This window comes from Brachyhypopomus gauderio, chromosome 3, assembly GCF_052324685.1.
Source record: "Brachyhypopomus gauderio isolate BG-103 chromosome 3, BGAUD_0.2, whole genome shotgun sequence".
In the NCBI taxonomy this organism is placed as follows: Eukaryota; Metazoa; Chordata; class Actinopteri; order Gymnotiformes; family Hypopomidae; genus Brachyhypopomus; species Brachyhypopomus gauderio.
Genome location: NC_135213.1, coordinates 2493326 through 2519898, shown reverse-complemented (window position 1 = coordinate 2519898; position 26573 = coordinate 2493326). Strand labels below are relative to the sequence as shown.

The following is a 26573-nucleotide window of genomic DNA, read 5'->3' as shown; positions in this document are numbered from 1 at the left end:
CCACGACAATCAGCAAGATCCAAATTTAGTGTCTGCAGGTGTCCCAAAAACAACTTGAGTAGGCCTTTCCCAGTTGTGTCCTCTGCCAGCAGAAAGCCAACAAAGTGCTCATGAATGGACACTCATTCGCCAGGCTTACAGGTCGTCACCTATTATTAAATTGTCTCCACTGCTCCTGGTACACTGAAAAAACATTACATTATTGATGCTAAACTGATATAATGTGCAGCCCAAAAAAATTATTGTGACGCTGGGCGGCGGTAGACGGACGAGACACAGAATCCGTTCCTTCGTGGCAAACGTCACTTTAATGTCACAATAAAGGTTGCGCAATAGCGCACGAGCAACACAGAGGAATCAAACAACGTGCAGACTTAGACAACGACGAGCACAGGACACTGCGCGAGCGCACATTAAATAGACAAACCACAGTAGCCCCACGTGATCACGAGACGATTCACAGGTGAGGCTTATTAATCACACAACAAAACCCTAACCACGTATATACACTGACGCAGACAAAGCACGTGGACAACGTTGACACACGCCCAAAAGGGAGGGGCCGGGGTCCTCAACGTGACAATTATGTTTATTTGATTTGTTGTATATTTTTGTTTTGCTTAGTGCATACAGTAATGTTGGTGCATGTTTTAAAAAGGCCTTACAATAAACATGGTCTTTTAAGTTTGTAGTTTTCACTAAAGCAAATGTAGCTTTTGTGAATGGGGAAAAATAAGAAATGTTATTGTCCTTGGTTTAGTAAGTTTTCTGCTTATGACTAATCAGTGTAGGACTTACTGTGACTACCCGATCCGTACACCCTGCCCGATCCGTACCGAGCATGCGCGAGAAAATGTGCGCATGCGCGTTGCGATTGGCCCAGGCACGTATCGGGCAGATATTTGCGCATGCGTTAACACTTTACGACACTACCGTTACATTTTACGACACCTTTGTAAACAGTTAAAAATAATAGTAGTAATAACAATTAAATAATAATAGAAATAATAATAAATTATATTTATTATAATTGTAACTGCGGATTAATACATACATACACATACATTATAATATAATATAGATTTATACATTGGTTACATTGGGGAGAACATTGGTTTGGGGTGCAGGAAGTGTTGTAATAAAATAATGAAGGATTTCAGATTTTATGGCGAGTTAAAGGAGTATAAAGGAGCTATTCAAACAGACTTGTGATAAAAATATGCGACATGAAATTCGTCGTGTATCTGAAAACTTTATAGTTAAAGGTAAGTTAAATTCAAACCATGTGTTAACATACAACATGTATACAACAATTGTCTGTTGTACAATTACAATTTGTTGTAATTGTTGTATTGTCATACAATGCAACTTAGTCTGTCTGATATTATCACTGTTCATGTCACCCTCATTCACTTAGGATAATAAGAAAGATGGATTCTTCATGTTTTCATCCTTCACTTCAACTCACCCACACTTCCACTCACCCACAATCACTCTAGTGTGCATTTAAACTCTCTCACTCACTCTCGTGCGCATTTCCACTCTTTCACTCTTGTGTACATTTCCGCTCTCTCAGTTTCACTCTCGTGCATCTGCACACAGCTTTTGTCATGAAGAACACAACTGATTAGTCATGTGACCTTCCAGAGGTGCAGAGAGGCTGAGGTCTCTTCCTCACACCACACAATCCCACATGTAGCTATTCTCCCAGGTTGGTGTGCCCTGTGTAGATTGTGGATGTGTGTGTCCAGCCTTGAGGGCTGTGTGTTCACATTTACTACAGAAAGCATGACTCAGCAGATAGACCACTAGAAATGCTGAAAGGTTCCTAGTGTGAAAACACCCAAAAGTGTCCAGGAGAGCAGCTGAGATCACTGATCTCTGAACAGTCCAGTACTGTGATTTAGTCCAGTAAGTAGCCAGATCTCATGGGCAGGAATAACAAACAGGATGACTGAAAGATAATTCAGTATTTGGTGAATCAGAAACAGGATTACAGAGCTACAACGCTGTGACTGATGACTCAGGAACCGAATCAGATTAATCATTCATTATGAAGCAGGATTCAAGGGAAGTATCTCGGTGGCAGATTCCTTCTCTGGACCATTGTGACTGGTCCTCTGCTCCTCTTGTCCATGTTCATTTGGTTGTGCACAACAACACTTTGAACAACACCTTCTTCACCACCACCACCACCACCACCACCAGTATTACCACTAAAACTGGTAGTACTACTGCCAGCACCTTCTCCACAGCAGTGCTGCCAGGTCCATCCTGTCTTCCTAAACACAGAACACAACACATTAGGAGAGTTTAAATACTCCAGAAGTGAACTCCTCAGTGTTGAATGTGTGTTAAACACACTAGTGTATGAATTTTTATGATGAGATCTGAACATACGAATGCTGCATTTGGGGTGCTACCAGCAACAGCAATTACAGCACTTAATAAAAATAACTAAACTTTAATTTTGGTCCATTAGGAGTCTACTCAGCCTGTGCTTTACATGTAAGTTTTGGTGAAGGCCAAGTCTACAGTGGCTTCCGTGGTAATAGGTAGTGATGGGCAAGTGAAGCATCATGAAGCACTGAGGCTTTCCTAACAAGTGTACCAAAAAGGATTCAAAAAGGCTTCAAGGCCTCAGTGATGGTCATCTGGTGGACAACTGAAGCCATAGCAACATCTAAAAAGCATCACTGAAGCAATGGCACCGTTAAATATCATAACTAAACCCCTATCAGCAGGTAGGGTAGTTAAATACCAGAACTAAACACCTACTCGCCCTTCATTATTGTTTTCACCTGTTTCTTGCTTCTCCCTTGTTAGCACATGTATTTATATCCTGTGTTTCCTGAGTTGCCCTCTTGGTTGTGTAAGTCCTGTCGTGTTGCCCACAACCTGTATTATTGTTCTAGCCCATCGTATATTAACCTCTTTTAAGCTCTATGTTCATCATACATTAGCCTCTATTAATCTTGTCTGAATCTACTTATGTTTTGCTTACCATATTTCTTCTTGTTGATAATATGACCCTGTGAACTCACTCAGTAACTTTTTTTCTAAAGAGCTGTATAAATACATTTTAACTTACTTTACATAATGAATCTAATAGCACTCACATAGTATGACCACAGATGAACACAAATAGTGTATGCATATGAAAAGAGGACGTAAGAGGTGTAAACCTCACAATACTATTGTTTACTATTTAGTGCTTTAGTGCTTAACAACACTCACCAACACGGACAAGTCAAGACAAGTACTGACAACGAGCTCACGCAAGACACACACCTAAATACACCAATGATGACAAGTAGCACATGATAACGAGACAAGGGACAGGTGACACGAATAACATACACACAAATACTACAGAACATACACAGAAGTAAACACACATAGATGAATGTATGCACACACACAAACACACCCAAAGGGAGGAGTCAGCAGCTGAACCCTGACTATATTTATAGCAGGACCTCTGTGAAGGGGGAGGTCAGGGGCTGAACCCTGACAGTAATGTAAAAGGAGTTAATTAATAATTATAATAACTTATATTCCTCTCTCAGATTATAGTATACAGTCACTAATAAATAGGTTTTAGGGCTCTGAAAGCAGATCTCCTACTAATCAGTAATCTACATTTAGAGATAGAACAACGAAATCAAGTCTTACCCCCAACAGTGACTGTGTATGTAGCAATAACTTCTTCATTCCTGGTGTCCCGTATGGTGTAAACACCACTATCAGCCTCTTTCATCTCCTTCAGCTGCAGACTGGATCTGAACAACACTCTCTTCTCATACTCAGACACACACTGGATTTCACGTCCTCTAATCTCACACAGACTGACAGTGATTGGATGGTCATGATCAGTCTTATTAAACACCACCTCCACTGTCTCTGAGACAGGCACATCTAGGATGAGAGATTCTCCAGGAAGGATATGAACTTTAGAACTGAAAGCTGGATGTAGAAAAACAAATATGAAGAACATTTTGGAATTTCTGTGTGTAGTATGTAAGTAATACACAATAATGTAGAAACACTCACTGCATCTAGTTTATAAAAGACTCAGACTTGTATAACCTACAGATCCATCTGAAATATGAACACAACCAGACAATAAAGTATTACTTACCATGGACATGAAGATTCCAATCACATAATGGTTCACCATTACAGGAGCAGATGTACCAGGCTCTCCTAGTGTGATCAACATCAGTGATGGTGAGGGAGAGATCTCCCTTCAGGTACTGATCATGGGACATGTGAAATCCCTCCTGTGACAGACAGGATGTCTGGTCACACTGAGCCAGAATGTCACGTGGATTATGGATCACAGTCCACGTGACCAGACCAGAACACGTCTGACTGCAGGAGAGGGTAGCATCATCATGAAGATTCACCTTTACAGCAGGATTCACTGACACTCGAGATTGAGCTGCAGACAAACACATCAAACAGAAACAGAACACTGACTACATGAGAGAGTAGCAGCATCATGAAGCTTCACTGTGACCCTTGAGACAGAACTACAGACAACTACGTCACACAGAAAAAGAACACGAACTGCATGGGAGAGTAGCAGTATCACGAAGCTTCTCTCATATAAGAGGAATCTGTGATCCTTTAGGCAGAACTGCCTAGCCTAACTACATCACACAGAAACAGAACATTGATGCATTTAGGTTGTTTTCATTCATATTTGTGTTGTATTTCAATTATACAAATTATACTTTTGCATAAGGCCTTTTCTGTATACTACATATCGAAACTGAAGGCAATTGAAATAGTTAATACAATGTCAGTAGAGACAAGCTGGATCAGTAGGTGAGACAATAATACAGTGCATGAAAGTCCTGCAATTTATCCTGGTTACAGTATTTAATCAATTTATCAAATACATTTATTTGGAGATTAAATGTATTTGGTTAACAACAGTTCAGGAGCTTACAAAGGAGTTTCCATTTGACACAGCTAAATCAGAGCTTACCACCAACTATTACTGTACATGTTGCAATAACTTCTTCATTCCAGGTGTCCCGTATGGTGTAAACACCACTATCAGACTCCTTCATCTCCTTCAACTGCAGACTGGATCTGAACAACACTCTCTTCTCATACTCAGATACACACTGGATTTTACGTCCTCTCATCTCACACAGTCTGACAGTGTTTGGTTTGGTGTCTCCAGTCCTGTTCAGAATCACCTCCACTGGCTCTGAGACGGGTACATTCATGCTGACAGATTCTCCAGGATGGACGTGTGTGTGGACATTTACAGCTGGGGAGAAGCAGCAAGAAAAACTGTCACAGCAGGCTGGCCCCAGAGCACAGGGGAGACGCCCACTTAGACACAGACACACCCCCTCACACTTCACGACTCCCCTGGTCTCAATCTCCTACCTACTAGCCACACCCTCTCATCATCACACACACCTGTCCCTGCATTTAAGCCCACAGGTCCAAACCACCACTGCTGTGCATTGTTCCTGTGTTGTTCACTCATGTCACAGAAGTCTGCTCATGCTACTGCTGTGTGCTACTGCTTCCTAGAGACTTTGAGTATTATTGTCTATTTTGTTACGTGCCGTGCACTTTGGACTCTTCCTGCACTGACAATGTTTGCTCTCTTTTGTCTATGGATATTTAAGACGTGCCTCTACCACCCTCACCTTCGTATCCCTCTCTCCACCCCACAAAAACACAACAAATATTTTACAAATAAAGTGAGTAAATGAACTGAGTTCATGTGTAAACAGGGTAGAATAGACCTAATCAAGCATTAAAACACTTACATGCAATCTGAATGTTCACATCACAGATATCCAAAGCATCACACTCACAGGTGTACAATCCCCTCTTATTATAATCAACATCAGTGATGGTGAGGGAGAGATCTCCCTTCAGGTACTGATCATGGGACATGTGAAATCCCTCCTGTGACTGACAGGATGTCTGGTCACACTGAGCCAGAATGTCACGTGGTTTATGGAACATAGTCCACGTGACCAGACCAGAACACATCTGACTGCAGGGGAGAGTAGCAGCATCATGAAGATTCACCTTTATTGGTCTGACTGGTGAAACTGGAGAAAATACTGGAACAAAACAAAGGACATTTAGACACAAGAGAGGGAACTACAACATATTAATAATCCACAATGCAGCTGTGATACCAGAGAGGGAACCACAACATATTATCCATAATAATATGATATCCATAATACAGGAGTGATACCACTTAATGGATATTTTATTATCATATGCCACATGTATAAACACTGCAGTTTCATATCAGCCATCAGTGGATTGATGAAACAATCATTTTCCTTTATGATTTTAACTTTTCAAAGTCTGTTACTTTAGTCGTTGAGTGTGTAATTCTTAAGACCTTGTTTAACTTACTGTTAGAGATCAGTAGGAGTTGGATCATGGATGACAGGGGGCCCTTCATGTTAGTCGAGAGCACAGATGTAATTGTTCAGGTAGAAGAATTCAGGAAGGGACCCTAAAACGGTGCTTGTGACATGAATGACTCATGTCCTATTTATTTTTTCCCACGCCAGTTTCTGGGAGTGACCTGTCAGCCTTGAGTGAACTGAGCAATCAGAGGACATCCAATGTTGAGTGACATTTTCACGGACCAGTCTGGTCAGCGAGAGAGAGAGAGAGAGAGAGAGAGAGAGAGAGCGAGAGAGAGAGCATGAGGAGGTGGAAGAGATTCTGGTTGTACAACAAAACTTTTTCACGCTTACTTCTCACGCATACTTATAAGATGACCAAGTGGCGTGTGTCGATCGTTGACGCCGGGGGGTGGTTGTGTTTGCGTGTATCAAACCCTAGAGCAGGTATCACCAAATGGCGGACCGCGGTCCGGATCCGGACCCGAACGCCGTACTGTCCGGACCCAGTCACATTCCTGATTAACTGGTTACGGACCCAAATGCCAAAAAAATTTTAACGGGAGACTATATTTTAAACCGGAGAATTTATTTTCAGACGAGTGTTACGTTCACCACCCATTTGAGTGTTACGTTCGCCCCCCCCCCCCCCCCCCCCCGCTCAACAACTTTCGTTCGCCACCGCCGACCCGGACCTAAGGTCTGAGCTATCTGCCAAAAATGGACCGCGGAAAGATTTAATTGATTACCCCTGCCCTAGACGTCACATTGGCTACCATGTATGGCAATCAAAATACAACCGTCAGTGCAGATGGACGATAGCCTGTCATTCATCCACTACTTTTTAATGTCGTGCGATCTACCCACACTTCCCATTACGTCGCGATCGACGTAATGGGCACCCCTGGAATACAGTATATATCTCTGTAGTGCGGATCAGTTTCTCGCACCGATACAAGCATTGTTTTATTTTGTTTACGCAGGAATTTATTTATTCATTTTTTTTAATCTGTGGTTGGACTGAGTCATTAACCATCCAGGATTAAGAGTAAGTAGTACTAAACTAAATAATGGTACTAGACACATGGAGGCGCTAAATTATTATATTGAAATCAAACCTTATTTCTGTAATGTCATCATTGTACTGCCCCTGAGTCCTCCCTCGGGCATGTTAGTGTTCATGTATATATAATATATGTTATATGAGTGTTTATGTGTGTGTATTTGTCTGTTATTCCTATTACCTGTTTCTTGTCTTGTTAATGGTATGTGTTGTGTCTTGTTTATGTTCATGTATTTAAGAGTTGTGTATGACTGTGTTCAAAATAGCCTACACAGGGTTCCCACACCTTGGTTAACATCAAATTCAAGGACTGCACCTGGCAGCATTTACCTACTGTTACCCCTGAATATGTTCTCAAAAAACAATGTTAATACAATGCAAATTCAAAAGACTGAATGTCATTTCAAAACATGCATCCTGAAATTTTATGTGCATGACATTAAGCGCTGATTCTACGAAAACTTCACTCACACTCAACATGACTGGCAATTTAGCAATGCACATCTGAGATGACGACATTCACATAAAGCGGCTACATATACGTTAACTACATAACACTAGCTTTCGGTGCTGAACAAACAAACAAATTTCTCTACAGGAGAATAACCAAACTTTTGCAAAGTAAAAGTCAGCATAGGCCCTGTAGAATCAATGTAATTTTATATGAACTTGTGCTGGCAAAATAATGACACGTTGACAGTAGACAAATAATAATAATAATAATAATAACAATAATACACATATGCATATACACATATAGTACATACATAAAACAGAGGAGTAAAGCCATATGATTAGATTAGAACTATAGATTTCTAGAGAAATCTGGTGTGAGATGATTCTTGCATTTTCCAAGTTTTTTTATCTACTTAATGTAATATGAATTTACTTCATTCATAAGGAGAAAAGAAGGCTTTTAACCACTCCACTTACTGTAGTGAATGTGGTATTTTGCTAAAAGTACAACTCCATTTATGACATCAGAGAAATCCGAACTTAAATTTTCCGCATAAAGTAAAATGGTATCAAAAGAAAGAATGTTAAGTTCTCCTCCTGGGCCCTAAGGCCTCAAGACAGAAAATTCCAGATCTAATGCTTAATCTCGCAGACTACCCCATTACACCTGGCACAGTAGCCAAAAACCTAGGCGTCATACTCTACTCTGACCTATCATTTGATAAATACATAGATAATACTACTAGGATAGCTTTTCTACATCTCCGCAACATTGCCAAGTTAAGAAATGCATTATCACAGGATGATGCAGAAAAATTGGTGCACGTCTTTGTTAGCTCCAGATTAGACTACTGTAACTCACCACTGTCAGGATGTCACGTTGTGGCGGGGCCCCCTACCGGTCGCCCCCGGTTACAGCGGCAGCGGTCCTGTTTTTGGTCACGTGATGTTCGTCCCTCAGGTGGGCGGGACCCGTGATCCGTCTCACCTGAGAGTCGTTTGTTCGTCTATATACGTCTTGTCTTTGTACCAGTTGACTGCTGGTTATTATTTCCTTCATTTGGAACAATGCACGGGTTTTTGGTTTGCACACTTTCTATTAAACCATCCTCTTTCCCTGAGACTTGGCGTGATCGCTTCCTTTTTGAGTTGCTCACCCTGCCCGTCACACAGGATGTTCAAATAGGAATCTAAATAAACTTCAAATAGTTCAAAATGCCGCAGCTAGAGTTCTGACCAGAACTAGAAAATTTCAACATATTAGACCAGTCCTATCAGCCCTGCACTTGCTCCCAGTTAAATACCGTATTGATTTTAAAATTCTATTATTAACTTATAAAGCACTGCATGGGCTTGCTCCTGAATATCTCCAGGAACTTATTTGCTATTATGAACCCCGCCGTGCACTAAGATCACAGGGTGCTGGTCTTTTATTAGTTCCACAAATTAATATGGTAACAGCAGGGGGAAGAGCCTTTTCTTATAAGGCCCCCCAGCATTTGAGAAGCTGGAGCTCTTGAAAGTGTGTAACAAATGCTAAACAGTCTTGTTAACATAACCTTTCTTTCTCCAGCCATGGCTGAAGCCAGAATGGTAAATTCATTCATAAGGGTAATGCGTGTGTATGTGTGTGTGTGTGTGTGTGTGTGATTGATGTATAACAATAAATAAGTTCACTGTTCACTAAAATGCGTTTTTAACATGTGTCTAATGTTACTGTGAAACATTTGTGCAATTAACATCAAGATTAGGACTGTATTAAGATCTTGCCCAACTTTTAACATTTTAAAATTGGGTATATGGAGATACTAATTCCTAATTAAAGCCTTAATTTGTTTTTAAATGTTTTAAATGCATCTATCACAGATTTTGTTACTGCAAAAGTGGTCTTAATTTTGTTACCCCCTACCGGTCGCCCCCGGTTACAGCGGCAGCGGTCCTGTTTTTGGTCACGTGATGTTCGTCCCTCAGGTGGGCGGGACCCGTGATCCGTCTCACCTGAGGGTCGTTTGTTCGTCTATATACGTCTTGTCTTTGTACCAGTTGACTGCTGGTTATTATTTCCTTCATTTGGAACAATGCACGGGTTTTTGGTTTGCACACTTTCTATTAAACCATCCTCTTTCCCTGAGACTTGGCGTGATCGCTTCCTTTTTGAGTTGCTCACCCTGCCCGTCACAGAATAACCAGCCACCTTCGGAAGCCGCCAGTCTCCTTTGCTTTCTCCTTCGTTCGTGGTCATGTCTTGTGGTAAGTGTTTGTCTACGTGCTGTGTGTTTGTCGTGTATTGTCTGAGAGAGTGTTGAGTCTGTCCCCACTCGTCCCGCCGTGTTTAAATGTTTGTGTTTAAACCCGTAAGTCACACGGCGGTGACTAGAGCTGGGGACCGGTAGACTCCGCTCTCGCCTAGCGAAACTACCGGTGCCTCACATTGCGCACGTCCGTTGTTCGTTATCGTCTGTATGTGTGTGTGTATGTACGTTGTGTTGTGTTTTAATAACGACGCGGACGTGAGCGAGTGTGTGAGTGTGCCGTGGTGTGTGTTTCGCTGGTGGTGTTTGTGTGTGTATGTAGACGGGTCCACCGATGCGTGCTGCGCGCTAGAACGCGTGAGACGCGATTCTCTCTGCTCCTTTCGCCTCGCTCACCCGATATACCGCGGTGACGGGGGTGAGCGACTGCGAGCCAGAGGGACGCGTCGCTGTGGGCGTGGCGCGCAAGCCGCTCGCGCATAGCTCTCTCTCTCCAAAGATCTACGGATCCCGTGGTGAAAACTGTGAGAGAGAGAGCTGGAGTGGGCGCGTCGCGCTCCGCAGAGCGCGCGCATCGGTGGGTCCTGTCCGTTTGTTTGTGTTCTGTTTGCGTGTTCGTTTTGTCCTAGAGTGTAGCGTGCTTTGTTTTATGTAATTCCTCTCTTGCACCCCTCTTCACTGTGTGTGGGGAGGGGCCCATTAGAGGTCCCGTGCCACGAGGGCATCCTGGGTGCGTGTATGTTGTATGTTGTGTCTGTGTTTTTTGTTTTGTTGTTCCCCGGAGGGCCCCCCCCTAAATATGTTTTTGGGGGGGAGCTATGGGGTTCCTGAGCCACAGCATGTGGCTCAGAAGGCGCTGCTCCGTTGGGAGACCTGTCCTGTTGGGAGGGACCCCTGAGCAGGTAGGAGCCCCTGTACCCCTTTAAGGAGTCAGAGGATGCCTGGGGTGTTAGCGGCAGGGTGTCTCCTCAGGCTAAGAAGGGGTCTCCTCCCCCCTGGGTAAAGGGGGTTTAACAGGCAGGGCAGTGCACGTTATGTGTTGTGTGTCGTCTGTGTGCGTGTGTGTGTGTGATGTGTTGCAGGTCGCTCCTGGTGGTGGATTGCGGTATTCCCAGACCTAATGGGGTCTCCAGGAGGAGACCCTCTCCTTCGAGCTCGGGGTGACTAGCGTGTCCCTGTTGCGGATTGCCAGGGCCCTGGTCTCTGGCGCTCCTGGGTTGGGTGGAGGAGTCCACCTTGAGATGAGGGGCCCTGGGGAGGGGTTCACTCCCCAGGAGTCTGGGGTGACCCCTAGCGAAAAGGGCAGGGGTCAGCTCCGAGCAAGGAGGTAGGTTCGGGAGGTGTTTGTGGCGCCCCAGTGTGGCGGCCTGCACACATCCACACCTGTGACGTGTGTTGGGCCATGTGCTCCCGGTCCGCACACAGCGGTGGGGCTTAAGCAGCCTGAGGCCGGTTGAGGCGCGAGGGCCCTGTGACCGACCGGGGCGTGGTTATCGTCTTGTTGACGGCCCAGTCGGTCCAGGGTCCCGCCCAGGAGGCGAGCTAACCTATGTGTTTTATGTTTTCAGCTCCAGGACTGCAGGGAACGGGTCCCTGCCTTGTCTGCGTCCTGTGACGAGGAGCTTATGTGTTTTGTGTTTCAGCTCAGGACGGCAGGGAACGGGTCCCTGTCTTGTCCCCGCCCTCCCGCCCCCTTTGTTGTGTTTTGTGTGCTGCCGCTGTAAGCCACACATCCGGAGGGGAGTGCGGCTTTGGTGGGGGGGTCTGTCACGTTGTGGGGGGGCCCCCCACCGGTCGCCCCCGGTTACAGCGGCAGCGGTCCTGTTTTTGGTCACGTGATGTTCGTCCCTCAGGTGGGCGGGACCCGTGATCCGTCTCACCTGAGGGTCGTTTGTTCGTCTATATACGTCTTGTCTTTGTACCAGTTGACTGCTGGTTATTATTTCCTTCATTTGGAACAATGCACGGGTTTTTGGTTTGCACACTTTCTATTAAACCATCCTCTTTCCCTGAGACTTGGCGTGATTTGAGTTGCTCACCCTGCCCGTCACACAGGATGTTCAAATAGGAATCTAAATAAACTTCAAATAGTTCAAAATGCCGCAGCTAGAGTTCTAACCAGAACTAGAAAATTTAAACATATTAGACCAGTCCTATCAGCCCTGCACTTGCTCCCAGTTAAATTCCGTATTGATTTTAAAATTCTATTATTAACTTATAAAGCACTGCATGGGCTTGCTCCTGAATATCTCCAGGAACTTATTTGCTATTATGAACCCCGCCGTGCACTAAGATCACAGGGTGCTGGTCTTTTATTAGTTCCACAAATTAATATGGTAACAGCAGGGGGAAGAGCCTTTTCTTATAAGGCCCCCCAGCATTTGAGAAGCTGGAGCTCTTGAAAGTGTGTAACAAATGCTAAACAGTCTTGTTAACATAACCTTTCTTTCTCCAGCCATGGCTGAAGCCAGAATGGTAAATTCATTCATAAGGGTAATGCGTGTGTATGTGTGTGTGTGTGTGTGTGTGTGTGATTGATGTATAACAATAAATAAGTTCACTGTTCACTAAAATGCGTTTTTAACATGTGTCTAATGTTACTGTGAAACATTTGTGCAATTAACATCAAGATTAGGACTGTATTAAGATCTTGCCCAACTTTTAACATTTTAAAATTGGGTATATGGAGATACTAATTCCTAATTAAAGCCTTAATTTGTTTTTAAATGTTTTAAATGCATCTATCACAGATTTTGTTACTGCAAAAGTGGTCTTAATTTTGTTACAAGGTGGTATTAAAAATAATTAATTAATTATAATTATTTATTTGTAGATACAGGCAAGATGCCAGTGTTCTGATAAAATAATTTGTAAGTACACTTTTGCATGAGAGAAGTATTAGAAGTGTATGAGACCTTAGTGACAGTGGTATTTTCTTATAGAGTCTACAAACAACCTACATCACCTTACAGACTGAAAATAAAGGATTATCATATTAAATGCTAAAAAAATTTATTGGTGAGATATATATATAGATATATATTAGTGGTGGGCCGTTAACGACGTTAACGGCGTTCGTTAATTTGATACTCTTATCGGGCGATATAAAAATTATCGCCGTTAATCTATTCTTAAAGTTGGGTTGGGAACTGGGTCAAAATGGGTAAGCAAACTATGATAACTTTCAACTTGATAGTTTAGCTCGGCTGTATTCCTAACCAAATTGCACAGTAGGGGCGAGAACGAGTTTTCAAACGTGTGATTTACAAATCGTACGTGTGTTTACATGGATGCCGCCACGAAGTCGCCAGGTTTGCTTCATGGAAAATTCATTTTTAGGAACGTAAAGTGTTACCGGAGCTCGGAGCGGTCGTTTTCTGCATGGTCCTAGCGCTAGACTCGTCGCTATTTAAATATTTCTTTTTAACTGTTAAAACTGCAGAGGACCAAAACCAGCTTTTGAAAAAGTCCCCCCCAAATTACGTCCGTGAGGTTAAGTGTACTAAATGTTGACTTACATTTCAAATATCATGTTTAGCTGAATAAACATGTTATCAACCCCTTTTAATGTACAGTATGTAGGCTTACAAATTCATGTTTAACTGAATAAACCGTTGAACACGAGTAGCCTACATTTTATTGAGCATGTTTTTTTTCTCTTTAAGTATCAAAATAGAACAGCTTTCTCAAGCAGTCATTGATGCATTTTGGAAACAGGAGATGAGCCCCTGGTCTAATGTACCCTCTGTATTAAGAAACCCTATCTCAAAGACTGACTTTTAGTCATTACTTGGGTAGCACGCATATGAGCCATTTTAATATAGATTAATCTAGATTAATTTCAAGATTTCAGTGAGATTAATCTAGATTAAAAAAATTAATCTATGCCCACCCCTAATATATATATATATATATATATATATATATATATATATATATATATATATATGGCTTGTCACGATACTAAGAATTACAACTTCGATACGATACTTAAAAAAATATTGAAATTCGATACCATTTTCAATACCAAAGTATCACTTACTTACTTTATCAATTACTGTGCTAATTTCAGTTTTAAAGCCTTTAAATTTTTTTTATAAACAAACAAATGAATGTTGCTTTGTGTTTGAAAATGCTTGAAATTGTAATTTCATTTCACAACAAATAGCTGTCTGACTGAACAGTTCTCTTGTATTACGTTAACAAATACGAGCCTCTTGTAATTCCAGGACGAAACATGAGAGAACGTGAAGACGTTACGATTGGGCGTTTTGAAAATAAACAACCACTAAATAATGTGATAAAAAAGCGAATAATTACGAGTATATGTATAAATATTTAACTTATCCCAACAAACATGCGACGTTAAAATCATGTTTGTATCGCATCGGTCAGTCCAGACCCATTTTTGCATGTCTGGTGGACGTTCAAAACTGGTTCAAAATCTGACAGTGAGACTAGGACCTTAGCCTTAACATAGACGTCTATGACGAGTTTTCTATCTGAACGTCTGACTAGGACCTTTATTGGATGTCAGTGGACATGCAAAAACTGCAACTGAACGCAGTAATAGACGTTCAAAAGACGTTTAAAAAAGACGTCGCAAAAACGTTCATTCTGGCTTTTCAGTGGACGTCTTTTGAATGTCTGACAAAGTGTCTTTGCTCGTGCTGGGAAATATTGAAATGGACCTTGAAAGTGACATACAAGTGTTTGAATTCCACAAGGTGTATGAACCCTGCAAACATGACTTTGTTCATCGTGCTGAAGCGCGGCGCACGCGAGGTCGTGCACCTCTTGAATTTTGTAACTTTGCGCGCGCCGCGCCTCAGCGCAATGAACAAATTCATATTTGCAGGGTTCATACACCTTTATAAGGTGGAATTCAAGCACTTGTACCAATATTTCCCAGCACGTTAAACTTAATTAAGTTAAATATTTATACATATACTCGAAATGATTCGAAATATTGCGCTTTTTATCACATTATTTAATGGTTGTTCATTTTCAAAACGCCCAATCTTAACGTCTTCATGTTTTCTCATGTTTTGTCCTGGAATTACAAGAGGCTTGTATTTGTTAACGTAATACAAGAGATCTGTTCAGTCAGATAGCTATTTGTTGTGAAACGAAGTAGTTACAATTTCAAGCATTTTCAAGTACTTTAGCCTACATTCCAGCACTTTTCAAACCTGAAACACACTGAAACACAAAGCAGCATTAAAATTGGTCAGGTAAGTGTTCATTCCCCTGTTGTTGATGGGTGTTTCTTTTATACTACCACATATAGTTTTGGACAACACTGCAAAGAGGAAAGTATAAACGCCTCCACCGCTCGCGGAGGTTCACGCTAGGTGGGCGGAGTCGAGCGCTATGGTCACTCAACCAGGCTTTAGCGCCCTTCATTGAAATGTTCCAAAAGCACCGCTTGCAAACTGGCTTGTTCATGTCCTTCGGTTTTCCATCTGTATCTGCTTCGAATCCAACAGCACTGCGTTTGCTTTAGCTGCCATTTTAGCATTACAAACTGTCCTGTGCATTACGGCAGCTTGGGTGGGTCAAACGAAAGCGCATTTTATGTAAAAAGAATCGATACTTAAGAGAAATGAGTATCGTTTCAGAATGTTCAGTATCGATACATATCGATTTTTTTGACAACACTAATATATATATATATATATATATATATATATATATATATATATATATATATATATATATATGTGTTTTTTTTTTTTTTATAACTACCATCAGTCTGCTTGTGACTATTTGTACAATATTTGGCTCATCTATTTTCAGAAGCACTGCACCATATTGAACGAGGAGGAAATTCCAGCTCTAGTAAAATGCTCCAGCTGCTGCAAGAACATACACTGCCCCTTTTGTCCTCCATCAGTTTACAAACCAAGGCATGATTTCTGCAGTGTATGCCTGCACATAGCATGACACATAAAGTGTGCTGTGAGAGCAAGAGGTTAGTTTTCTATTAAAGTTTTATAGTTACAATTTTGACAGTGTATCAGTCAATATATGTTTACAGTTAAAAGTTAATACAAATATAAAATTTGTATAATACATAATACAAAACTAACCAAGGAAAACTTTGGTTTTTGGTTGCAGGCTTCATTGTTTGTATGTGCCATTTAAACTGCAGACCAAAAGGGCACTTTCACTGTCCAATTTGTGGGAAAACTTAAGAAAAAATGATGCCCAGAGCCATATTAATGCTTGTCAAGTTGACCTACTAAAGCCTGCTGAAATCAGTGCACTTTCAAAAGACCAAGACCTAAAGCTAGTGGGAGAGATGTCTTTAACAAGTCCAGTTCCAGAGCCCGTTATTGACAAGTCCGATTTTTTAAGCGTTGAAAATGAGGTCCGTCACCAGCCTACACGTGAACATGCCAAAAAACAGAAAAAAGTCCAGTGCCCCCACTGCAGCACTGTAACTCTCCTAAAGAATCTGAAGAGACATATATATGTAAAGCACAAATCTGAAACAAGGAGAGACATTACACAAAGTCACTTGGAATCACAGTCCATCTGTCCAACTAAAGGAATATTTGCTGTCCAGAAATCAAATCAAATCAAATATATTTGTATAGCGCTTTTCACAACACATGTTGTCACAAAGCGGAAATCATTTTTGGGATCCTCTATACCAGTTCATGTTGTGAAAAAACATGGAGTGAAGATCACAAAGTTCTTTATGGATTCATGGAATGCCACCATGATTAGGCATTTGCGGTGATTCCCAACAGTAGTGGAGATTCACAATCCTTTTAGTCTAGGATTAAGCTTAACCTGGGTCTAGGTAACTGCCAACAAATTTTACAGAAACAAGGGCAATCACAAAATGTATAATTCATGATCATTTATCTGTGTGCAGGCAAGAGAGTGGCTGAGTCCTGTGAAAATGACCAAAAGGTCAATTTTAATTTTAATAATTTTGTCTATATTGGGTTAATTTATTGATGTAATGGTCTTTTTCAAAACAGTCTCTTAGTTATTGCTTGTAGTTTTGCTCAATAATCACTGCAAATGTACACTATTTGGAGTCGTGCAGTGAAATAACCTATTATATTTGTGTAGTATTTTATTGTTTGGACAGAAGCCTGGCATTATGGTTAATATAAAGGCTGCAGTACAATGGCTGGAAACACACAGTGGTGGCTTTAACAGGACAGTCTCTCTGCCACCAATACTGATGATGGATCAAGATGAACAGGAGGAAAAAACCAATGCATTCAAGTCTCTTAGTGGATCATGGCTGCCAGAGGACGAGCAAAGTGATGTAATGGACCCTTTCGTGTTTGGCTTTGAATCTGTACAAGACATGCACCATTTTATGGCAGAGGTGCTTGACAAATTGGGAATACCAATCAACTGTAAATTGAACAGTGTTTAAAGAGGGGAAGCCATGCTGCTTTTGCAAAAATAAAGTTCTAAATGGAAATCTTTTGTGTTTTTTCATGTATTTCTACCTGAATTTTATCTGCAAAACATTAAGTTTAATGTGCATTGAAGTTCTCAAATCCTTTGCAGGTTGCCTGCAACAAGATTATAATGCCCTGTGGCAGGCCCGTTGACAGTCTTGCTGGGGCCCGGGACAAGAAAGTTGCCCCCCCCCCCCCCCCCCCCCCTGTAGCAGACAATCCTTGTGTTAGGTCATCAAAGCTGTTTCTGACACTTGACGCTTCGTGAGCGGCGTGAGGGTTCGCGCGGCGAAAATTACGTAATCGCAGTGGCTCCGCTCGTGCGCTGTCGATTCGCGAGGTCGTGCACGTCCCGACTTTTGTAACCTTTACAAGGTGGAATTAAAGCATTTGTACGTCACTTTAAAGGTCCATTTCAATATTTCCCAGCATGTTAAACTTAATTAAGTTAAATATTTATACATATACTCGAAATGATTTGAAATAATTCGCTTTTTATCACATTATTTAATGGGGGTTTATTTTCAAAACGCCCAATCTTAACGTCTTCACGTTCTCTCATGTTTCGTCCTGGAATTTACAAGAGGCTCGTATTTGTTAACATAATACAAGTGAACTGTTCAGTCAGACATATATTTGTTGTGAAAGTAGTTACAATTTCAAGCATTTTCAAGTACTTTAGCCTAAATTCCAGCACTTTTCAAACCTGGAACACAATGCAACTTTAAAATTCGTCAGGTAAATGTTTTTCCTTTCTTTTCTGCGCTCCAGATTTCTGTATTTACTTTAACTATCCACCACTGTATTTCCCGCTGTTGGGTGGGTACCAGCCAGCTACGGTCGGTGCTGGATCAAACCATTTTTCAGTGGGAGGCGAGGGTGTATGCACTTAATGGAAAATAAAAAAATAAATTTAAGTTGATATTTTCTTCTGAATGTACAGTTTTTATATTAATTTTGCTCTTAGTTTAATATTTATTTTGCACTCAAAGTTGTAGGTTAGTTCATACTTATTTTTTGTATTGTGTTACAGTGATCCCGCGTCACTTCGTGCTTCAGCTTTGCAAATTCACTGTTTCGTGGGTTTTTTTATAAGATATTAATAGGGTAAAATAATTAGCAGGTCTTCTATGGAGTTATTTCACTGCCAATAGTCGAGAGCACATTTTTTAAGTGCGAGAGCATGATTCACGCAGCTCTCACGGATTTTCTTTGTTCTCGCGCAAAATATTAATGTGCTCTCTACATATTTACTCTGCTCTCGCTCAGATTCGCTTTGCTCCACTACAGAACCGCTCGCGCGCGCTCAGATTTATCCTGCGTGCGCTCAGATTTATCCTGCTCTCGCACGAACTTACTCTTCTTCTGTTTACTGGAGCGTGCGTGCGTGTTGGATCCAGTATCCAACATCATGACTGAAATGCCTCAGAAAGCAGTAACGGATTTTGACCAATGACATTGTTCCTGCTGCTCTTCTACATTCTCATTTGTTGGGAAAGGCACGATGTACACATCTGTAGCTAGTTTCACCATGGATCACAGAGTCAACGACCTCAGGTACTGCGATTAATTGCTTAAATATATTTATTTATTTACTTATTTTGTAATATGTTATATCATTATGTTGCAGTCACACTTTTCACTTAGAAATGACGCTTTGTATGAATGCAAAATGAAGTTTTGTATTTTCTGTCAGCTAGCAACTAAGTCGTTTCACCAGTATGGCGAGGGCTAAAGTGTTTTTGCATTTTATGAGCCATCTAACTAACCCTTGCAAAAATAATTTCGTGATATCTCATGTGATTATGCAAAATTATTTAGGAAAAACCTATGTGTATTTCAGTCATGATGTTGGATACTACTGTATCTAGCTCCTGGTCACTCATTGTGCTGAATGACTAACACAGAGAAACTAGAATCCTTCATCTTGCGAAAAACTGTTCTCTCACCAACTCCTAGTAATTTTGCTATGCATGAGACAGGCAGCTGGATGTCCAGCAAGGACTTAAGCATTTGCCTTGTGATGTTAAATTTAGGACGCCCCATTACTCCTTGAACTGCCTCCAACTCAACTGAAGGTACTTCGTTTTGTACCTGCCCTCTTACCAAGGTTCACAGCTCTCGAAGAGCATTCACTATCACTTCAGGTATATCAATTTGTTCTGCCAGGGCATCAATAATAATCAGCTTGTGTGTACAAATACAGTTGTGATAGTCAAGGTCAAGACCAGATGCAGAATTGCTGACAACATTCTGCAGTTTATTCAACAACCCCTCCAAATCTTGCTGTCTAAGCAAGACCTGTTGGGTTAAAGGAGTATAATTATTACCTGTACAAGTTAAAAAAACACAGAACATTGTTTACACAGGATATTGACCAGAAATCCATATCCTTTCTATAGTCATCTAACATAGGATATAATGTAAATATAATGTATATTTAAGCAATTAATCTCAGTACCGGAGCAGCAGGAACAATGTCATTGGTCAAAATCCGTTACTGCTTTCTGATTGGCTGTTTTCTGTGAATTCCGAGTGCGAGAGAATAGGCCCTTTTCACACTTCCGCATTTTTTCTTCCGGAAGCTCTCGTTGCAGGGTAAAGTTACTTCCGTTACACATTAAACAATGGCAGAGTCCAATAACAAGAGCTTTTGCAGTGCACCAGGGTGCTTGATCTCGAAGCAAAAACAGTCGTATCTCAGTTTCTACGGTTTTCCGGCTGACGACGAGCAGAAAAGAAAATGGGTTTGTGCAATTAGGAGGGATGAAGGGGAAAACTTTGTGATACGGAGCATCTTTGTGTGTAGCCAGCATTTCACTGCTGCAGACTACATAGCAGGAAGCTCGTGGCTAAAAGTTGGTGCTGTTCCCTGTTACTGTTCCCAGTACTGTTACTGTCCCCGGTACTGTTACTGTTCCCAGCCGGTTTCAGTGAAACAGTTGCTGTCCGCGTTTGAAAGATCAAGCTCTCGGCTGGGAGTACACGTACGTCCGCTAGCATCTAGCTGTGACCCGCTAGCATCTAGCCCCGGTTCTCTAGCTTCTAGCTCCGGTCCGATAGCTTCTAGCCCCGGTCCGATAGCATCGAGCCCCGGTTCGCTAGCATCGAGCCCCGGTTCGCTAGCATCTAGCTCCGGTTCGCTAGCTTTTAGCCCCGGTTCGCTAGCTTCTAGCCGTGATCCGATAGCTTCTAGCCCCGGTTCGCTAGCTTCTAGCCCCGATCCGATAGCTTCTAGCCGTGATCTGATAGCTTCTAGCCCCGGTTCGCTAGCTTCTAGCCCCGGTTCGCTAGCTTCTAGCCGTGATCCGATAGCTTCTAGCCCCGATCCTATAGCTTCTAGCCGTGATCCGATAGCTTCTAGCCATGATCCGATAGCATCTAGCTAGAAAAGAGCAAGCTCTCGGCTGGCAGTACACCACGAACATCTACTAGTCGAGAGTTTGCTCTTTCAAATGCGGACAGCAACTGTTCCACTGAAACCGGCTCTGAAACAAGCTGTGATCCGCTAGCATCCAGCTCTGCTCGGTAGCATCCAGCTCTGACCATTACTTTGCTGTCGACTATATTGGACACTGAATAAACAATAACACGTAATAACTTGGTGTGTGTCATGAACTTTATTGATACTGATGTAAACCAAACAATCAATAGCTGACGTCCCTTGGCTTGCTAAAGCTGGGCGTACACTATACGATATTTTAAATCATGTACTCAGCTCCAGCTCAAACTACGACTAAATCGCAGGGAGAGTCTGCTCGTGGAGCTGCTTCAACAGTGCGATACTCTCACGAGGAGCGATTTGAATTTCAAACATATTTGATATTCTTGCGACGCTGCGATTTCTGATTGGGAGTTGGTCGTGAGGTGTGAATCGCTCCTCGTTTACCTGTGTAAACTATACGATGCACGACACGCGATTGAGCCAAAACTCAGCCCAATCGCAAAAATAGTCGCACAAGTGAAAAATCGGCTGAAAATGGGCCAAAAATCGCAGTGTACGCCCAGCTTAACCTAGCTAGATATTGTTAACTAAAGCTGTCAGTATCATATGTAATATTATAATATATATCATAATAATATAGACTGTTTTACCACTCCGTAGGATGACTAATGAAACTAGCTATACCTTAAATAATAGTTAGTTACCTAGCTAGTGCTAGCTGGTGTTAGCTTACCCTGGTATAAGTGAATAAATTATTCTACAAACAATTTGTAGCCTCTATTTAACTTGGAACCGTTCGTTGTTGAATGTTCTCCAACGATACTGGAAACGTATTTAAAATTCAGTCTCGGCAGCGACGACAGGGATGAAGTAAACACACGCTCCATGCTGAGGTGAATTGACAACAACTATCTTCTGCGAGTACCAGAACTTGTTTTACCCGGCGGTGACGTATTTCCGCTTTGTTGTGAAAAGGGCCTATAAAAAGATTCGCGAGCGCGCGGGAGGGGTTTGAGTGCGCACGCACGCTCCAGTAAACGGAAGAAGAGTAAGTTCGTGAGAGCAGGATAAATCTGAGCGCGCGCGAGCGGTTCTGTAGTGGAGCAAAGCGAATCTGAGCGAGAGCAGAGTAAATATGAGAGATCACATTAATATTTTGCACGAGAACAAAGAAAATCCGTGAGAGCTGCGTGAATCACGCTCTCGCACTTAAAAAATGTGCTCTCGACTATTGGCAGTGAAATAACTCCATAGTCTTCGCTTTTTCACCGGTTGACAGTGGAATTCGATCGGAGGAAAAATATATATATATATATTATGATTTTTCTACATGACAAAATCCCAAAATGTATAAAAATATATTATAAGAATTAATTCTAACAATAAAGGAATGTTATAAATAATACAATTACAGTAAATAGTGCATATTTACTCTCGGAAACCTGAGACGCTACTCGCCTACATGAGAAACCTGAGACGCTACTCGCCTACATGAGATTGCAGGGGCGGACTGGCATACATTACTACCGGTGGGCCGACGGGTTAGTGGGCCGCCGGTGGTTTAACTCAGCCCGTGGAGGAGCCATTACCGCACACTGCGGCCCCGGCCCGTAGTCACGCTGCTGTTTAACAGTATTAACAGTAACACTATTACCTCCCCCGCTCCAGTCAGGCAAACCTGCTCAGCGCGCGGCCGCGGACTGAGCCTGTAAACACATGAAAGAGTTGGACCGCGGCCGCGCGCTGGGTCAGCTGATGCGGGCTGACGGTATGCAGCGGAGATCAGCTTCAGCGCCATGAACAAAGTCATGTTTGTAGGGTTCATACACCTTTACAAGGTGGAATTCAAGCACGTGTACGTCACTTTAAAGGTCCATTTCAATATTTTCCACCACGTTAAACTTAATTAAGTTAAATATTTATACATATACTCGAAATGATTCGAAATAATTAGCTTTTTATAACATTATTTAATGGTTGTTTATTTTCAAAACGCCCAATCCTAACGTCTTCACGAGAACTGTTCAGTCAGACAGCTATTTGTTGTGAAACGAAGTAGTTACAATTTCAAGCATTTTCAAGTACTTTAGCCTAAACTCCAGCACTTTTCAAACCTGGAACACAATGCAACTTTAAAATTCGTCAGGTAAATGTTTTTTCCTTTGTTTTCTGCGCTCCAGATTTCTGTATTTACTTTAACTATCCACCACTGTATTTCCCGCTGTTGGGCCAGTACAAGCCGGCTACGGTCGGTGCTGGATCAAACCATTTTCCAGTGGGAGGCGGGGGTGTATGCACTTAATGGAAAATATGCAGATAGGTAAAAAACATATATAATTGAGCCATTGAGCTTATTATGAGTACATAATTTTATATTAATGAAAGATTTCAAGATTATTTAAAAATTATAGACTTTAAATAAAAAATAAATCGCTGGGCTCTTTGATGGGCCCCCCTGGCCCTAGGACCCGGGACAACAGACCCGGTTGTCCCCCCCTGTCGACGGGGCTGGCCACTATCAACAAATAAAACTGGAGCTGGAGCTGGAGCGGGGGCGTGTTGTTGCATATTGCGCACTGACAGTCACGCTGTCTACATTCCGAACAGGGCTGCCCTCACTTTAGCCTAAATTCCAGCACTTTTCAAACCTGGAACACAAAGCAACATTAAAATGCGTCAGGTAAATGTTCCTTCTCCTGTTTTTGAGGGGTGTTTCTTTATACTACCACACATCGTTTCGGACAACACTGTAAAGAATGTGACGTGTCCTGTATGAACGCTTCCTGTATGAACGCTTTTTCCATCCAAACCTTTCGAAAAAATAATGCGCAATTTCCGAGTTTCGGCAGAAAAAAATGCGAATTAAGCCTTGTTTCCATTCATTAAAGTTATGCGAATAAACTTTAGATCACGTGAGAGGACGCCAAACAATAGTGGTTTTACGTACATCTGGCAGTTACGCATTTTTGCACGTTGAGGTTTTGAAACATTTTTTTCTTTTTCTTTTCTATACATGGAGAAGTTAAATTCAAGTTTTGCTCTCTCCAGAACTGTTTTTGCATGCATTTGCCATCTTTACATCGCGATCATGTACAGAACCACATGACTTGAGGCATGATACGTCATCGTTTATGCGAAAAACCCTTTTCCATCCAGTTTTTTCGAATTTTGGCGATGCGATAGTCTAACTTTTCCACCTCCTCCTAGCGTAAAAATCTTTTTGCGATATTTGGGGCTTTTTTCGAATTTTGGTCTTTTTCCATCCAGCTTTTTTCATGCGCATTTTCAAAATGCGCAAAAACTCGGTGGATGGAAAACCAGGCTCGCTCGCTGTGTGCGAAGTAGAGTGATAGGCTGTTTTACTTTCGCTTTATGACCATATTTAAGAGCAAATAGTATAAGCAAATAGTACAGTGAAATAAGTCCTGACTAATAGAGATGATAGTTAAGGGTACATACTGTTATGTAGTGGAATTGTTTAGGTATTATGGGAAATCCGATTTAAAGCGCGACGACTTGACGACATGAATCGCTAATGCGCGGATAGCCTACACATATCGTAACTTCCTCCGCCGTATCGACTTGATCCTCGAAATATTATGACTTTTTTCTCGATATCTACTACTGTGGCAGTACACTACTTTTAACAGTGGGCCTGAAACGCTGTTTAAAAAATGTAGATTTCGATAGTTACTAAAGTCGTTGAAGTTTTATGAATCTTACCTGATTGTAGCGTGTGGCAGAAACCAGGAAGTAACTTCGACTACGCCACCGCCGGGGGTATAATCTCAAATTGATCCCAATTACCAAGGTTCACAATGTACCCACTCAACAACCCGGTTCGTGCAATCAAGACAGAGACACGGTTCTATCGTACGAATGTTTATTTACTATCAAATGTATTCAATTGTATTTTTTCAATCTTCTCTTAAAAATGGTTGCACCCACACACACACACACACACACACACACACACCTACTGACAGGGTTGCCAGGTCCTACAAAAATATCTCGCACATGTTCAGTGTAAAACCCGCCCTTCAGAAGCCTAAACTATATCGCGATCAATTCTTAGTGTTGACTTGTAACTCCCGCGGTAGCCCAACTCAAAAGTAGCCCAAAAAACCGCACCCCGCGACCCCAGAATTGTTACCCCCGGCTGGATTTTCAAACAAGCCCAATTTGGCGTGAAAACCGCGAACCTGGCAACTATGACTGCTGCACTCACTCGCTCACTCACTCACACTGTGGGTATTGTCAGGGTAGACTCACATAATAACAACCAACCTTACACAAATACAAAGAAATAAATCAAAACAGACAAGGGAGGGCTTACCACAGGGAGGACTGTAGCCACGGAGTGGGTCGACGGAACCACACGTGATCTACACTGCACACCCAGGTGTATGGACGAAATTTTGATTTAGTTGCGGTGGACACAAATGGCATGAGAACTGGGGTGCGGGGGGGGGGGGGGGGGGGGGCTTTTGAAAAAGCCCGTCGTCCCACCCCCAAATTACGTCCGTGCAGAGCCGGTGTTACACCAGATTCTGTGACCGTCGAGTTTTGTGACCACAGGGGTCGCTATTTAGCAGTTTCTGTTCACATACACGAGCGCTTCACGAGCTCCGTAAACTACGTCATCTTTTGGCTCGCGGACACCAACAAAACGAGAAAAGGAAGCGCATCAGCGTAGTTTAAGTAGCGTTCATAAAGCGCTCTTGTGTATGAACAGAAACTGTGAAATAGCGCCCCCTGTGGTTCCAAAACTAGTCGGTCACAGAATCTGGTATAACACCTGTTATGACCAATGTGGTGCCCTAGGCGAGATTGCATCATCAATCATTGGGTTGATTGTATCACTATTAAAGAAACAAATAAAAAGCAAATGAATTATAAATGCAGGTGCAGGTGTTGCACAAAAAAATATTTAAAAACTATTTTACATAAAGTTAATAAAAAATAAAAAACAACAACTACTATCAGTGCAAATGAGTGCAATATGCCTACTGCAATATCGTTATTATTTCAAAAGTGCATCTGCAATGAACAGAGGAGCATATGTGTGTTTTAATATATATTTATTTTAAAACTTGCTGAGCTAAGCTAATCATAGCACCTACTAGGACAGGGCAGTATGATGACAGTATTGTAAAATTGTGGCAGTATATTAACCACGTGACGTGACGCAACGTGCCAAATCTGTACTTGGGGAAAAATTTAAGACATTTTGCGCATCCATTAAAAAGATCTGTGGGCGGGGTCAGCAGTTGGAGCTCACTGATTGGTTATGGAGTGATGGCGTTCACCAAGATCATACAGAGGGGAAAAAGCCACGACGAGTGTGTGTGCATGTATAAATTAGTGTACTAGAACAAGCTTTAAATGTTTAAAAATATGTATGCTTAATGAACACTCTATTACAATGTACCTGCAGGGAGAACATATAGGTCAAATAATAAACAATGTAGGTGTGTGTGTGTGTGTGTGTGTGTGTGTGTGTGTGTGTGTGTGTTA

General features: G+C 41.9%; 1 protein-coding gene across 3 annotated transcripts; it reads right to left on the bottom strand.

The window, feature by feature from the left end:
• Positions 1-1030: 1030 nt before the first annotated feature.
• On the bottom strand, positions 1031-24853 carry LOC143509981 (uncharacterized). Of its 3 annotated transcripts, none has more exons than XM_076998921.1 (7): positions 24780-24853; positions 6412-6654; positions 5802-6104; positions 4997-5287; positions 4142-4444; positions 3676-3966; positions 1031-2282 (listed from the first exon to the last, which is right to left on the bottom strand). In XM_076998921.1, the coding sequence occupies exons 2-7, from the start codon at positions 6458-6460 to the stop codon at positions 2140-2142; spliced, it is 1380 nt and encodes a 459-aa protein (XP_076855036.1). In that variant the 5' UTR covers positions 6461-6654; positions 24780-24853; the 3' UTR covers positions 1031-2139. The 3 variants fall into 3 exon arrangements, with proteins under 3 accessions (XP_076855036.1, XP_076855038.1, XP_076855039.1); XM_076998923.1 differs by lacking the exon at positions 24780-24853 and adding an exon at positions 24516-24718; XM_076998924.1 differs by lacking the exon at positions 24780-24853 and adding an exon at positions 8789-11800.
• Between the last annotated feature and the right edge of the window lie 1720 nt (positions 24854-26573).